The sequence below is a fragment of the Euleptes europaea genome, chromosome 10 (genome assembly GCF_029931775.1).
Source record: "Euleptes europaea isolate rEulEur1 chromosome 10, rEulEur1.hap1, whole genome shotgun sequence".
Lineage (NCBI taxonomy): Eukaryota > Metazoa > Chordata > Lepidosauria > Squamata > Sphaerodactylidae > Euleptes > Euleptes europaea.
The window spans coordinates 79,194,788-79,211,352 of NC_079321.1; the positions used below are offsets into that span (position 1 = coordinate 79,194,788).

The 16,565-nt window shown below is 43.9% G+C and overlaps 1 protein-coding gene across 1 annotated transcript in view; it reads right to left on the reverse strand.

Annotated features, from left to right (window-relative positions):
• Nucleotides 1-16,565, reverse strand: part of STX7 (syntaxin 7) — a 31,962-nt gene that overhangs the window by 7,098 nt on the left and 8,299 nt on the right. Inside the window, exons 2-7 of the mRNA XM_056856234.1 lie at nt 13,919-13,988; nt 12,527-12,617; nt 8,622-8,759; nt 7,933-7,985; nt 5,021-5,111; nt 4,025-4,097 (exon numbers count right to left, since the gene is read on the reverse strand). Coding sequence (XP_056712212.1) covers nt 4,025-4,097; nt 5,021-5,111; nt 7,933-7,985; nt 8,622-8,759; nt 12,527-12,617; nt 13,919-13,988 — 516 coding nt within the window. The remainder of the gene's footprint in view (nt 1-4,024; nt 4,098-5,020; nt 5,112-7,932; nt 7,986-8,621; nt 8,760-12,526; nt 12,618-13,918; nt 13,989-16,565) is intronic.

The following is a 16,565-nucleotide window of genomic DNA, read 5'->3' on the forward strand; positions in this document are numbered from 1 at the left end:
TTGCTCTGCTATATCCGCCCGTTCCAGCATTAACCTCTACTGCCCCAGCACCACCGGTTCTACCTGCTGTATACCGGGACTTTGAAGATGTCTTCGACCTTAGGGAATGTGATGCCTTACCCCCCCACCGGGCCTCAGACTGTGCGATTGAAGTGGTAAAGGACTGCACATTAACCAAGAGTAAGATTTACCCTATGAGCGCTTCCGAGCGCACTGTCCTCCGGGACTTTTTGGACAAAAACCTCGCCAGAGGGTTCATTCGCCCTTCGAATGCCCCAAACTCGGCCCCCGCGTTTTTCGTCCGGAAAAAAGAGGGCGACCTTCGCCTGTGCATTGACTTCAGAAAGCTCAATGCGGTTACCCAGACCAACGCCTATCCTATCCCTTTAATATCGGATATTTTGGGACAATTACAGGAAGGCCGTGTGTTCTCTAAATTAGACTTGGTGGAAGCTTACTACCGAGTCCGTATCCGCGAAGGGGATGAGCACCTCACTGCCTTCTCTAGCTGTTTCGGAATGTATGAATTCCTAGTGATGCCGTTCGGATTAAAAGGGGCCCCGGGGGTCTTCATGCAACTCATCAATGAAATCCTACATGACCTTCTATATCGTGGGGTGGTGGTCTATTTAGATGACATTCTCATTTATTCGAAAACTATGAACGAGCATGTGGCTCTGGTCCGGGAAGTTCTGCAACGCCTGCGTGACCATCAACTTTTCGCAAAACTAGCTAAGTGCGAATTTCATCAAAGCAAACTCACGTTTTTGGGATACATCATCTCCCACCAAGGTCTTCGCATGGACCCCGCCAAAGTCCAAGCCGTCCTCGATTGGACTCCCCCCACCAACCGTAAGCAAGTACAACAGTTTCTGGGATTTGCAAACTTCTATCGGGGATTCATCCCTAACTTCGCCCAAGTGGCTCTACCCATTACGGACCTACTGAAAACTAAGGGAAAAGTAAGCTCGGCTGCCTTGCCCTCCGCAAAAATCCTATGGACTGAGCAATGCCAAGCCGCTTTTCTGGCCCTCAAACGCCTCTTCACTTCGGAGCCGGTGCTACGGCACCCAGACCCAAATCAAATGTTCATTGTGCAAGTCGATGCTTCTGATGTAGCCATGGGAGGGGCTCTCCTCCAGCAAGGACCGGATGGTCTTCTTCACCCTTGCGCTTACTTTTCAAAAAAATTTGCGCACGCTCAATTAAACTGGCCCATCTGGGAGAAAGAGGCCTCAGCAGTTCATCATGCACTGACTCTATGGCGACAATTCTTGGAAGGGTCTAAAGTCCCCTTTGAGGTTTGGACCGATCACAAAAATCTAGCTGCCCTCACGGGGTCCCATAAGCTATCGGCGAAACAACAACGGTGGGCGGAGTTCTTTGCTCAGTTCCGTTTCACCCTGAAGCACGTCCCTGGGAAGCAGAACGTTCTCGCGGATGCCCTCTCCCGTTTACCACAATATCCGGTAAAACTCGAGAGACCCACCAACTCTCTGTTCACCCCTATGCAACGTGGGGCCCTACCTATGCTGGCTGTGCAAACTCGATCCCAGCATCAGCACGCCTCACCCAACTTACAAGCTCCGCCAGCCCAACCGGCTGCCCAGCCGCCACCGCAACAGACCAGCGTTCCCGCCCTTCCTACCCCTCCGGCCGCCCAGCCGCCTGCAGTCTGCGCGCCGCCGCACGTAAGCACTAGCCCCATAACTGTTTCTAAGATCTCCATGGCCGACGGGGGGGCCCCCTCCAAAGTCCCCATCTCCGAGTCCTTTTTAAATGTCCTTCGGGACCAGTGCCTTTTAGAACGCTCCGCTCATACCCTACCCCCTGGTGTTTTGGAACAGGGAGGGTCCTGGTACAAGGACTCGAAATTGTATGTACCCAAAGCTCTCCGGAAGGACGTTTTACATTTAGCTCATGGAGCCAAAACAGCTGGGCACTTTGGGTTTCTGAAAACCCTTCACTTATTGCGCAGACAGTTCTGGTGGGGGGGAATGCGTTCCGACATTGACTCCTTCATCCGCAGCTGTCCAGTTTGTGCCGCTGCGAAACGATCGCAGGGCAAACCCCCGGGACTGCTACAACCTCTTGAAACGCCCAGCAAACCTTGGGAAGTGATTGCTATGGACTTTATGACTGATCTCCCTCTCAGTGGGGGTAAAACTGTGTTGTGGGTTGTTACTGATTTGTTTTCTAAACAAATACATTTGATTCCATGCGCAGGGATCCCCTCTGCTCAGAAACTGGCCCGCCTCTTCGTGACGCATATCTTTCGTTTACATTCGTTTCCGCGTAAGATAATTTGTGACCGCGGAAGTGGTTTCGTTTCTAAGTTTTGGAAAGCTTTCCTCAAGTTGGTGGGAGTGGAACAAGGGTTGTCTAGTGCATACCATCCTCAAACTGATGGTCAAACTGAACGTGTCAATGCTGTACTTGAATGTTATTTACGCTGTTATGTTAACTACCACCAGGATGACTGGGTGGAACTGTTACCTTTAGCAGAATATGCCTACAATAATGCCATGCATCAATCCACAGGTTTTAGCCCATTTTTTGCTGTATTTGGACAAGATTTCAGTCCTATTGCTCCTGCAGATGATGTAGAGGGGGAGGGGAACCCCGACATTGCCTCCTGGGCACACGCCCTCCGTACCACTTGGCCCTGGCTCGTTAGCAACCTCGACCGAGCCAAGCGTAAATACAAAGCGCAAGCTGACAAACATCGCTCCCCCGGGGGTGATCTGCAAGTGGGTGCTTTGGTTTACCTTTCCACCAAAAATCTCCGTTCCACCCGTCCGTGCCATAAGCTCAGTGCTAAATTCATTGGCCCTTTCCCCATCACCCGGGTCATAAACCCTGTCACGGTGGAACTGGCTCTCCCCAAGTCCTTGAGGCGTGTGCATCCTGTTTTCCACATTAGCCTCCTCAAACCCCATGTTGCTTCTCCACAGTGGCATCCGGATCCACCTCCTGCGCAACCCATCATGGTGGGGGGGGAGGAACACTTCGAAGTCTCCAAGATCCTTGACTCCCGTGTTCACCATGGCAACCTGCAGTATTTAGTCCGTTGGAAACATTTCCCCCCTGCCTATGACGAATGGGTGCGCGCACGGGATGTCTCCGCCCCCGACCTCGTCAACGCCTTTCACATTGCTTACCCGGATAAGCCAGCCCCCTTACGAACTGGGAGGGGGCCTTGAGGGGAGCAGAATGTCAGGCTGCTATCTCGGTTTCGTTATTGCCTCTGTCTCTGCGCTGTATTGTCTGGCCCCCAAGGTCGCATACCTAGGCCTGGGAACTCAGCTCCTGGGAAACTGTATTCAGCCTATGCTTGTAATCTCCCGCCTTTTCTGCCTTATATTATCTCCCAGCTAGTGAGTCTCTCATAGCTGTCATTTTATTCGTTTGCACTGTTTGCCTATTTGACCAGTAAAAGCCATCTGTTTGGACTCTATATGACTTTGTGGTTATTTCTGGTTCTGTGGGCCAAGGGCTGACACTGGCCCACGATCATCCATTGAACTTCATGGCTGAGTAAAGACTTGAATCTGGGTCTCCCCAGTCCTAGTCTGACTCTAGCCACCACTTTATACTGGGTCTCTCGTAATGGCTTTTCCCTAGGCACCCCACTGTTTCAACCTGTCACTCTGAATGTACTGGGAAAGTCTTTCCATGTAGACACAGTTTCCTCAAAATTTGAAATGTGGACACAAAACGCTGACCGACAAGTTTTTATCCAAGAACCCATCTGAAAATATGCTTTTCTGTAACAAAACAAAGCATGCACAAGACAGTGAGAGGGGCATTTCATTCAATTTTTTTCTAGCCTGAAGTTTAACTGAAAAAATATATAGAATACACATATGGAGTAAAGGCACTCAGATTCTTGGTAAACAGAATCTGACCTTATTAGATTGCTGGGTAACCAAATTGCTGCTGTGAAATCAGTGCCTCCAACTATTGGGTGCATATTTGATAAACATTAGCAAGCAGCCCTCTCAAAGCACTGATCTCTGCTTACCTATTATATCTCCTTGTTCATGAATCATCATCCCCAGATCTTTAAATATTTCATTGATATCCATAATATCTGCCTGTAAAAACAGGAGACACATTTTATTACAAGACCTACCAATTGTTTGCGCAATTGACAACTATTTTTCTATCCAAGTTGTTGAATGGAGGAAGGAGATAGGACAAGTGGAATCAGGAAGATGGATGACTGCCTACAGAGCCAGAGAGTTTAAGAAATATAGAGACCACCACCACAAAGTCTGGATGGGCACGTCTGATATGATGCATAAGCATCAGCTGGCAAGCAGGGGGGACACTGGCTGGAACTCATCAGATCCTCCCTGGGAGAGCAAGAGAGGAAGAAGCAGGGACAGGTGGGATTTCCACTCCCTGCCCCCATCTTGTACATATCTAAGTACAAAGAGAAAGACAAGACTACATGATGTCTTCGCACATTATATTTTTGACATGAATCTAAAATATAGGTTTTGATCAATATGTTTCAGAAGACATTTACATATTACAGATACATTCAGAAAACAGCCTGCAATTTCCTGTTGTGAACACACTTTAGACATATCCCCAGGTTTGTCACTGTGTCATATGCAAAACCACACAAGCCATATAAGGCTGTGGGGCTCTATCACTACAGAGCATTTAAACATCTCTCCTCAGTTTTATATTTCCAGGTTGGACCCCCACCCCCACCCCCACCATCTGCTTGAGAGAAAAGCTTACAGGCCACTAGACATTTTTAAAAAATCTTGACACAGACTGAACATTGAGGGATGCCGCTCTCAATTCTCCAGTCTGTAAAATGGAAACTATGCCACCTGCTGTCCAAAATGAGCTGTACATTTAGATTCAATCCATCTGGGAATTGCAATACAAGCACCAAAAAAAGGGGAGTCTGCAATACAAGGCTAACATTTAGGAGCATTAGGGCCTTCAGTGAAAAAGGAAGAAAAATTATATTTGATTTCATTGTTGCTGCAAGGCTTACCTCAAGCTGCCTGATGGTAGTTTCTCTCTCTTCAATAAGACGAAGGTCATCTTCTGTGATTTCTTCATCTAGTACTTGATTTTGAGGTTGGCTGTAAGTGAATAGGTACACAGGATGTTCAGCTCCCAAGTGGATAAGCTTGGATGCTTTACATGCAATATGACAGACTATATTAATTTGAAGTAGTGGCTGGGTTCTGCTGGTCTCCCAATTAACTGGGGGGGAAAGGTCTCCAGCATTAGGGGAACCATGATTCAGTTGCAAAGAATGTTTTTTGTATGCAGATATTGCCAGGTTCAGTCCTTGGCATCTCCAGTTTAAAGGATCAGATAATAAGTGATGCGAAAGACCTCTACCTGAGACCCTGAAGATCCACTGCTAAAGCAGAGAGTACTGATCTTGACAGACCAATGTTCTGACTCAGTATAAGACAGCTTCATGTGGGGACCCTTTTTCTAAGCCAGCTTCTAGCTTAAAAAAACTAGTGACTGACAGTCACTAAAGTTTTGACACTGCAAAAAATGAGTCAATACTTTAAAAAACAACAACTGCACGGCACTTGGGGGGGGCATGAAAGTCAATAGGAAATTTTAACTAGTGCAGAATGTAGTTGTCTGCTTTCCCCCCGATCCTAGTTCATACACTCAGTTGGAGCAAGGCTGAAATAGCGCAGTGGAGTGATTCTTCCCTCACTTTAAAGAGGAAGATTCAGGCAAAGGAGACCTTTTCTATATGGTGTTGGTGTGGAGTGCTCACGCAGACTGCTCTCCACTGCGGGTGGCAGAATCGCAAGCCTTTGCCATGCTACTTTCAGTGCTATCCCAGCAGAACATATGAAGCAATGAACTGAAATCTAGAAAACAAGGCCCTGCTCCAGTTCCGCTTGTTGAAGCAGGTATCACTAGTGGGAGAAAGATCTTTCTCTGCTTTTATTCTCCTGCCCATGAAGCCCTCATATGACTATCACTTCTCTTTAGAAAACTAATTAAAGCTGTGTTTGGAAGTGTTAACTCTAATATGCCTTCTGGATTTAACCTATGTTAAATTGCTTCAGACACGAATCTCGACAAAAAAATAGCCCAATAAGTTATTGTGTTTAGGGATTTCATGTTTTTACTTTTACTGGGAACCAATGAGTTTTAACACACACACACACACACACCATAAAAATGAAATAGCAAAATAAAACGCAAGTCTCTATAAACTCATGATCACATAAAGCATAAAAAAAGAAGTGCAGCCAGTTTTCATGCTGTCTATGGGTAATTTCACTAAATGCTGCATAAAAAGCTATTTATTTTACTTTTTTGCTGCCCTTTCCCGACTTTTAGCCAGGCTCAAAGGGGCTTACAGCACATAACACAGCTAAAATCCCCGCAATTTACAATTTAAAACCACAGAATTTTAAAATTATCAAAGGCGCCCTAAACCATATAACGGTAAACAATTAGCAGAGACCAATTCAGAGGGAGAAAGTAAGGGAAACAATGGGATACCCTCATAAAGAAAAGGATAGGGACTAAAATAAATAGGATATATGTGTGTGTGTTAAGTGCCTTCAAGTCGCTTCTGACTCATGGCGACCCTATGAATCAACATCCTCCAAAATGTCCTATCTTTGACAGCCTTGCTCAGGTCTTGCAAATTGAGGGCTGTGGCTTCCTTTATTGAGTCAATCCATCTCTTGTTGGGTCTTCCTCTTTTCCTGCTGCCCTCAACTTTTCCTAGTATGACTGTCTTTTCCAGTGACTCTTGTCATCTCATGATGTGACCAAAATACGATAGCCTCAGTTTAGTCATTTTAGCTTCTAGGGTCAGTTCAGGCTTGATTTGATCTAAAACCCACTGATTTGTTTTTTTGGCAGTCCAAGGTCTCCATAACACTGTCCTCCACCACATTTTAAAGCAGTCTACTTTCCTTCTGTCAGCTTTCTTAGAGGTACAAAATTTAAAAAGAAGAAGGGAGGTAGGGAGGCCGGCATGATGGAAACCATTGCTGGCCTCAACTGTAGGCCTGGTGGAACATCTCAGTCTTACAGGCCTTGCAGAATTGCTTCAGATCTGATATCTGCAGCCAAGTTCTCTGTGTCTTGGCATTTTTGGTTTGCAAAACATCAGTGATGGCATGTGAGAAATATAAAGTTAGGAACTGAGCATTTATCCCAGCATTTAAATATTTAAAGTAGGAGCACTGGCGGCCAAAAATGCCAAAGCATGGATCATCAATGTTGCCTATTAAAAAAAACACAGAACTGAACACCAGGGGTTCCACAAGCTTTGGCTTGTTTTAGTAGCCTAGTAGTGTTTGTGGTTGCCATCAACTCCTCCTCTCCTGAAAGACCTCTGTTGCACAGAGAAAGACTTTCACCACTCTCCTGAATTGTGTGTGTGTACCAGAGGACTCTGGGGGACAGAATGGGTAGTGGTCACTTCAATCTGGCACTTCCTCCAAATTTCAGAATGGATGTTTCTGCTGGGTGACCAGGAGAGGAAGTGTGTGGTTGCATCAGGCTAAGGGAACCCTTCAACACATCCTAGTGCCCACTGCTGAAGGTGAGTTTATCTAAACTGTTTGTAAACAGGACTGCAGAAGTTTTCAGGGTACATCCTACCAAGATTTTGTGCTAGTAGAGAACGTCTCTGCCAACGGAAAGGATGTGTGTGATGATCTTTGCTGCTTGGGGAGGGGGTGGTAAATGAGCTTCCAATGCGCTCAGCTGAGACTAGACAGAATAATTTGGGAATAAGAAAACACTGTACTTCAACAATCTAAACATCACATTTGTAGTCACCGGCAATCTTATTCATTTGAAAATTAGCAGTGGTACAGATACTGAGATTTAATCATTTTTGTATTTTATTATATATAGGATTTAAAAACTGTCATTGTCAGGTTTTATTACACATCTTACCTCTCCCAAGATACTAATGTTCCTTCCCTGTAACTTTCCTCAGGGGCACCCCCCTGAAAGGTTAAGGAGAAAAGAAAATAGATTTACAACTTTCCTTCTGAGCCTGGTATTAAATCACGAACACTTCTGTAATAAGTCAGGCAACCATACAAAGTCCATTTCTGAATTAAAGGCCAGCTTATCATCACAAGGGGTTAGTGTACACATACAAACTCACAAATAGATCTTCTGGCGATTAGTATTTAAGCACTGTCCCTGGGTCATACATTCACTTATCACACGGCAGCCCCTATTTTGCTTGCCCCTGCCATGAACATCACAAAGGGAAACTGGCTCAAATAAAGCCAAATAATTACAGAGCTGGTACTTAGCAAGAATCCCATAGCTCTTGTTGCAAATGGTGTAAACTATGCCTACAACCTCTGAAACGTCAAAGGCTGTTGTGAAAAGCTGTCCCAAACAGATACGAGTCTATTGGTTCTCGTAGGTTATCCGGGCTGTGTAACCGTGGTCTTGGTATAGGAAAGAAAATACCAAGACCACGGTTACACAGCCCGGATAACCTACGAGAACCAATGAACTCTGACCGTGAAAGCCTTCGACAATATTTTAGATACGAGTCTCTTTGCCCTGGCTTCTCCCGATATTTTACTGCCATCAGTGGTAACGTTTCAGAGGTCTATGCTTACCGACACCCTGGAGCTGGCTCGTACTCTTGCCACAAACTCCCTCTCTCTCTCGGCTGCTTGTCTTTGGACCCGCTGGAAGTTGGTCAGGGCTGCAGTGAACTCATTCACAAGTCGGTCTTTCTGTATTTTTCTTTGACGCTAAATGGCGAGAGAAGAGAAGAAAAGAATCTACTGAAGCAAAACAGATTATAACTAATTCTTTAACTGGAGCTTTCGGATAGGGATTCCCACCTCTTCAGGGTTCAGTGCAAAAGAAGTAGCCAACCTTGTAAAAGCAATTTCACGGATGGCCTTCGTTTCCGCTGGAGATCACATGACTGAGCAGTACATCATAAATGAAAACAGTGTGTGAGACATCTTGCCAGATTTAAACAGTCCTCAATGCTCTTTCCAGTTTACAATTTGACGAACACATATGTACTTAAATTATGGCAAGCTCTAATACTGCAGCCTGTACCTGCCAAATTACTGAAAGCCGCCCTTCTGAACGTATCAAGAAATTGCACACCGGCAGAAGTCACCTCAACTGGCTCACAGTGGAAGTCTAACAGTGCATGACTGTGATCACGGAGGACCATAGCAGAGCTGACTGACACCTATTTGGTGGCTCGGCATCCTCCACGTTTTGAAGGTATACCCACACTGAGGGATCACAACAACACGCAGAGAAGCAGATCAATGACCCCCCACCCCCCAAGGCCATGAAGTGAGAAGGGATTTTATCTTGGCATCTCCGTGTCTCCAAACTCCAGCCACCACCCCGCCTTGTCTTTCAGAAAGGCAAGAACCACCAGAAAGCAATTCATAATTAAGTATGAATGCTGCTGAGTGGCTAGGCTGCTGTTTTAGCAGAAAATTGTGGGCTGAAGTGAGTCGAAAACACAAACAAGCTCCCGTTCAGTTTTCAGAAAACACAGGCGAGGACACACGAGCCGTTACCAGGCCTCCAGACTGGATGGACAAGAGAACAAGATACCGAGCACAGCCCTGGCCGCTGCAGCTTTGCCGATGGGACCAAATTTCAAACTGTATGTTGCCAGCACCAATATCCCACAGGTAAATAAGTGGTCACATGACTAGTACCCAGTGTTAATTTCAAGCCCTGCCAATCCATGCTCTTACTGAACAGACATGGGCACAGGAGCAGCACTGAGCAGGCCCAGAAAAAAATGGGCAGATTGGGAGCAAAGTACCAGAAATTTGGATTTCTTCCCCTCTCAAAAAAACACACACACACACACACCAAAAAGTACTGTTGGTGTGTTTGAGCAAATAATTAATTATAAGGAGATTTTGGAAGGTACTTTAATTCTGTTTTGCGACCAACAGTATAAAGAAGAAGAGGTGGTTTTTATATGCTGACTTTCTCTACCTTTTAAGGAGTATCAAACCAGTTTACAATCTCCTTCTCTTCCTCTCTCCACAACAGACACCTTGTGAGGTAGGTGGGGCTCAGAGAGTTCTGAGAGAACTGTGACAAGCCCAAAGTCACTCAGCTGGCTTCATGTGTAGGCGTGGGAAAATCAACCCTGTTACCAGATTCGTGTCCACTGCTCATGTGGAGGAGTGGGGAATCAAACCCAGTTCTCCGGATTAGAGTCCACTGTTATTAACCACTACACCATGCTGGCGTTCAGGTACATTCACTCCTCTCCCTCCCAAACAGAAAAGGTTGCAGTCCTGAACATTGAGTTAAGTTGCTTAAACCCCACTACAGTTAATAAGATTTAAGCATTATGTTACTGTGCACTGGATTAAATGACCATAAACCACATGCCTACACCATCCTATAATCCCAGTGGCTCAGAAATGCTTTGTGTGGGAGAGCCAGTGTGGTTTAGTGGTTAAGAGAAGTGGACTCTAACCTGGAGAACTGGGTTGGTTTCCCCACTCCTCCACATGAAGCCTGCTGGGTGACCATGGGCTAGTCACAATTCTCTTAAAGCTCTCTTAGCTTCACCTACCTCAAAAAGTGTCTGCTGTGGGGAGAGGATGGGAAGTACGTTGGAACCCGCTTTGATTCTCCTTAAAAGGTAGAGAAAATCGGGATATAAAAACCAATTCTTCTTCTCATATCTTAAATACGTGAAATTAATTAACTGCAATATAGAATCACAGAAACACAGAGTTGGAAGGGACCTCCAGAATCATCTAGTCCAACTCCCTACACAGTGCAGGAAATACCTCCCCTCCCCCACACACACCCCTAGTGACCGCTCAGAAGATGACAAAAAATCCCTGGCCAATCTGGCCTGGAAGAAAATTGCTTCCTGACCCCCAAGTGGCGATCAGCATTACCCTTCCCCATCATTCCCCCAATGGAGGGAGGAAGAACTGGCTGAAGGAAAGGAGATGCTTCCATGTTCCTCACCAGCAGAATTGGGTCCTGGCCCCAGTGAGTCCTTGCAGATTTTTGCCCACCCTGTGTGAGCACTTGTCCCCATGGTAACCCCATCAACAACATCCACAGGCGAGTAGTCCAAAAGAGAGTTGATTTATTAGAAAACCTACAGGTATACAGAGCTAACAGGTAAATTGGCATGAATGAGAACTAAAGGCACGGCTAAAGGCCTATATGGAAGAGCATTGGTCATAACAGATAGTGAAGGCAGCCATGGCACCCCCCCCCCCCCCGAGAGCGGTTCCCACAGAGGAAAGGAATTTGGCAGTTACCAGGCTTGGCCTTGGGAGGCACCTGGCGGAATCATAACACACACAGTCTGGCTGTCTCAGCAGAGAGAAGGCCTGACACCCTGGGAAACGTCCTCCTTGCCTGTCTAAGTAGTCCAATGGGTATAATTCCATTCATTCAGTGACTCTAGTTATGCATCTGAACAGGGTCCTGAAAGTGTTACATGGGCACAGGGTTGCCAGCCGTTCAATGGGGCCTTGAGTTCTCCTGGATTAACAACTGATCTTCATACTGCAGAGATCAGTTCCCTGGCAAATGTGGCAGCTTTGGAGGGTGGATACTATGAAATCAAATTGCCACTGAGCTACCTTTCCTCTCAAAACATCTTCCTTTTCATGCTTCCTTTTCATGAAAATCTCCTTGAATTTCCAGGATGGAGTTGGCAACCCTATTTGTGTATCACTTTCTTAGAATTTGGGATACATTAATACTAACTATGGGAAAAATTAATTATGATTATTGTAATAAACCTTTATAGTACTTTAGTTCTGTTGGCTATTCCTTTCAGACTGGAACCCCACTCTCACTCACCTTTAACTCACCATGCAAACAAAGCCCACTTTTAATATGGTTTATTTTATATCTCCTTTTCTTGCTTTTGCAGGCTGTCTTTCTGCCTCTGCTGCCCCTCCATTGCCTTTGAATGCAGCTCGGGGCTGCCTGCAGGCTCCCAGTGCACGTGCTGCATTTAGGGGCAACAGAGGCAGAAAGACAGGTGGAGGTGGGCTAAAAATACGGGAGAGAAAGGGAGAAGAGAAAAACACAGGGAAGCTGCCCCAGGTTCATTTGTGAATAGTTTCAGCACAAAATGGTGCTGTCCAGTTCCTAAAAAGTCTGACATGTCCACCAAATAACCCTCCTTCATACCATTTTGCAAATGTTTGTAGCCCAATCAACTACTTCTTTGGGAACGGTAGATTAATCTGCTAAGGTTAACTACCTTGGGAGCAGTATGCTGAGAGGTGCCCCCCCCCCCATGTTGAAATGAATGTAGCTCTTATTTTTTTATGTTTATTTGATTCAATACACATGGCCCGGCCTGACCAAGTGACATTTATGTCATACCCAGCCCTCTGAACAAATGAGTTCAACACCCCTGATCTAGCCTCTGCTTAAAAACCTCCAGAGAAAGATATGCATCAAAAGTAACTGCTGAGAGTTTTTTGCAAAATTGACAATGTAATTTAATTGATTTTTAAAAGCATTTTTATACCTGTTCATTTATTGAAGGCAGAGATCCAAACTCTTTAATGTATTTGTCAGTCTCTTTGGCCAGTTGGTTTGTATATTGTTGCTTCTGTTGTCTAAAATAGAAAGTTAATAATTCAGCTACTTACTTCATTGCAACATATTCACATTATTGGTCCATAGTAGATTATGTTCAGAAAAGGGATTATTGACTAAGTAATATTTACTGGTATTACTATTGCCCTTGCAAATGAAGGGCTGGGTCAGACTTGGCTGTTACATTCCTTGAAAATGATCAGTCATAGAAGAAGAAGGCTATTATTTACAATTTAAAACATTGGCTGTGGGAAAGAGGAAGGTAAGGTAAGAGGACTGTATTCTGATGATTGAAAAAAGCTTCCCACTGTACTTGAAACAAGAACTTTAAGAAGGCTTACAGATCCCCTTAGAAGAAAAGAAAGACAAAGAAATTTCTATTTCCTGTACTGTGAGCACTGAATTAGTTTTATGTAGAATACAATACTCTAATTTGGAATTGTGAGCATATGTGATGCATCTCCTGCATTACCAGAGGAAGATGGTCCACAGATTAAGGCCAGTGCAAGTTTCATGCATTAAAATATGGCCCTCTACCAATTCACAGAATGAAATTAAGCAATCAGGCCCATATAGAAACTAGAGCCTCTGATTAATTTCCTTCTTTCATCAAGTATTATGATTTATGTTGTACCAGAAGCCACCCTCCTCCAGAAAACCCTCTTATTCCAAGAAATTCTATGACTCATAAACAGGGCACAAAATGCATTTACACTAAGAAACCCAGTATTTTGATTAAATACCATCACACAATGGCTATAATTCTGTTGATGAGTCAAGCTTCTGCCCAACTTTAAACATACCTGCACAGCTGTTGTACGCACTAGACAGAGGAGACACACCGATGTCAGCCCTCCTTGAAGCAATTCATTTCCACTGAATTTTATTTTTCTCCCCTTTATATATAGTATGTTGGGCTGCATTCCTCAAACTATACATCTGCATTAATTTATCAAACCCAACTTGTTTCACTCCTCTTGAAATTCTATTTCCAGAAACCAGGAAGAGAAATAGAACTACTACCTGACCTCTGAGACAACTCAGTAACTTTTGGTATCTCAGCATTCTCTTACTTCAAGCACCACTTGGATGTTTAACACTGACCAAAAATAGTAAGGTTAATGAGTCAAACAGCAGGTACATACTGCTTCCCCCCCCACTCCTTTTCTATTCTCAGACATCTGAAAGATGGCAAAGCATTTTGGTAAGACATCATCAAGACATGAGGTGGTATTTACAATGAGACATGAGGTGGTATTACAAGACATGAGGTGGTATTTAAAATGCAGTTAAATGAAAGGTCATCTCATGAAGTACTTACAGCTGCTGCCGCAATTCATGTGTGTCTTGTGGTGTTCCAAGTTGATTCAGTACTCTTTGTATTTCTGCAGCTGTTTGCAAAAAAGAGGAAGAGAAATTTCAATGATACATTTCCACCGCCATTTCATGCATTTCTAATTGATGGTTCAAAAATGCACACCAGTTGACAAGAGATATGGTAGGTCAAACTCTGCAAAAAAAAAAAAAAAAAACCACACACACACACACACACACACACACCCTAGATACCAGACGGCGGGACAGCTAGAAACATCTAAAGCCAAAGATCTCAAGCCACATTTTGTTCAAAATCTTAAATAGCCTAAGGTGGCATTTTACAAAAATTATTGCTATTTAAGTGGGCATCCATGCTAACCAAAGGACACAATCACCAAGAATGTGGAAAACAATTTAAGTGTCACTGCTCTTCCCAAATAAAACAATTTAAGTGTCACTGCTCTTCTCCACAGCTGCAAGTTTACATCGGGACCACAAAACGCAGCATACAAACAAGGATAAAAGAACATGAAAGATACTGCAGACTTGGCCAACCTGAGAAATCAGCAGTGGCTGAACATGGACTGACACAAACAGGACACAGGGTCTTATTCCAAGACACTGAAAGACTGGACAATTCTACCAACTATTTTGTCAGATTGCACAGAGAAGCCATTGAAATTCATAAACATCAGCACAACTTTAACAGAAAAGAGGAGAGTTTAAGAATGAATAAGGCTTGGCTTCCTGTTCTGAAAACCTCCAGACTAACAAAGACAACATTCAACAATAGCCATGCAGATTAGCTTTGGATTACACACATTAACAGATCACTTCAGGATACAATGGTTCCATATTAACATACCACACCCTCATTAGCACATTATCTTGATACTCACAGGACAATGATTAGCACATTACTTTTGCAGGACAATACTCAGCTCAAACCCAACCCCTTTCTGACTATATATTACTCTTCCTACACCCTTGACACTGAGAGACACTGTCCTTCAGTGTTAATCCTCTGAAGATGCCTGCCACAGTTGCTGGCGAAACGTCAGGAAAGAAAATTCCAAGACCACGGTTACACAGCCCGGATAACCTACAAGAACCAAAGAGTTGATTTATTGGAAAATCTACAGGTTTACAGCAGCTAAGAGTCAAGATGGCACTAATGAGAACTATAAGCACGGTGCAGGGCATATAACAAAGAGCATAGGGTACATCAGAGCAAATCTGGATGCCATGGCAACCCCCTCCCATGGCAGTAAGTTTCCCACAGAGTTCAGAGTCAAAACACATAGTTGGCAGAGTTGAAGCTGGCCTTGGCCGGAACCTGGAGAAACCACAACATCCTCTGACAGGCACTGCCTGACACTACGCTGTATTTGCACCATCTTTATAACCCTCAGCAACACAGAGCTTTTTCCCTGGCCAGATGTAATGTCATGCCATCTGCGATATTGGAAGGAAGATTTCAGAAAATCCCCCCTTCAGAGAGACTTTGCCCCTGTGGTAAAAACTGCATTGAATCAATTGTACATGTCTTATTCCACTGTAGATTTTATGCAGAAATTCGCAGCAAATTTCTAGGCCCTATTTTGAAAAAAAAGTCAAATTCCCCTGATTTTCTTAATGCTGTTTTTTTTTAACTGAATAATCACTCTCCTGTTATATTGGAGAAAGTGGCACAATTACTGAGACTTGCTGTGAATGTACGCCAGCAAGTTAATTAGAGGGCTTTTACTAATTCTAGCATCTTTTTTTGTATCTATTTATGTTTTAACCTTGTCAGAAATGCTCAACTGCAACAATTTTATGTTACTATGTAGATACCCCATGTTTTGATTTTATGCCAATAAAGGAGATTGTATTGTTGTTGGTAAAAGTTTTACTTTTCTATTTTACCTTGCTTAGACAGTTTCCTGTTTATATTAATCATTTAACCTGACTCCACTGGAAAGGAAATTAGCAACCCCAAGCCAAAACAGTTACCAAAAAATAATAATAATAACCATTTTGTAGGATATGCAAGTACTAACTTAGAGATGGCACCATCAGCTTGATCATGGCATAGATTAGAGGCTAAATCTTAATCTTGTATTTTATTATGCACAATCCATTTACTCAAGTCATCCTGTGTAAATGAATGGTTCAGATGAAATTCCAATGACTCCAATTTAATGAACTCCAATTAATTGTGTTGAAGACTGGTATAGATGGTAACAAATCTTATGATCAAGTGCCACCTGCTGGCCAGTTTAAAAAGATGTTATCCTAATTCAGCAAGAGTGGATGACAAACAGGAAAAAAGCTTCCATAGTGGAAGAAGACTTGACAAGAAAACTCCCTGCGTTAAGCACCTGGGGTGCACAAGCTATGCTTCAGAACCTATGCGCTAGACTTAATAGATGATCCTGCAACTCTGGCCATGGGCTGCCTCTCACATCCATGATGCCTAACTGAAGGACTGATAACCCTAGACACACAGCCTCCTAGAGTGCTCTTGGTTCCCTGGATTGGGGCCATGTTCTAGCTATAACTACATATTAATAGAAAAGTGTAATACCAACCAGAGGAAAAACAATTATTTTTAATTTAATCAAATAGTGGAAAGCTTTAATATTGGGCAAATCTACACTGAAAAATTC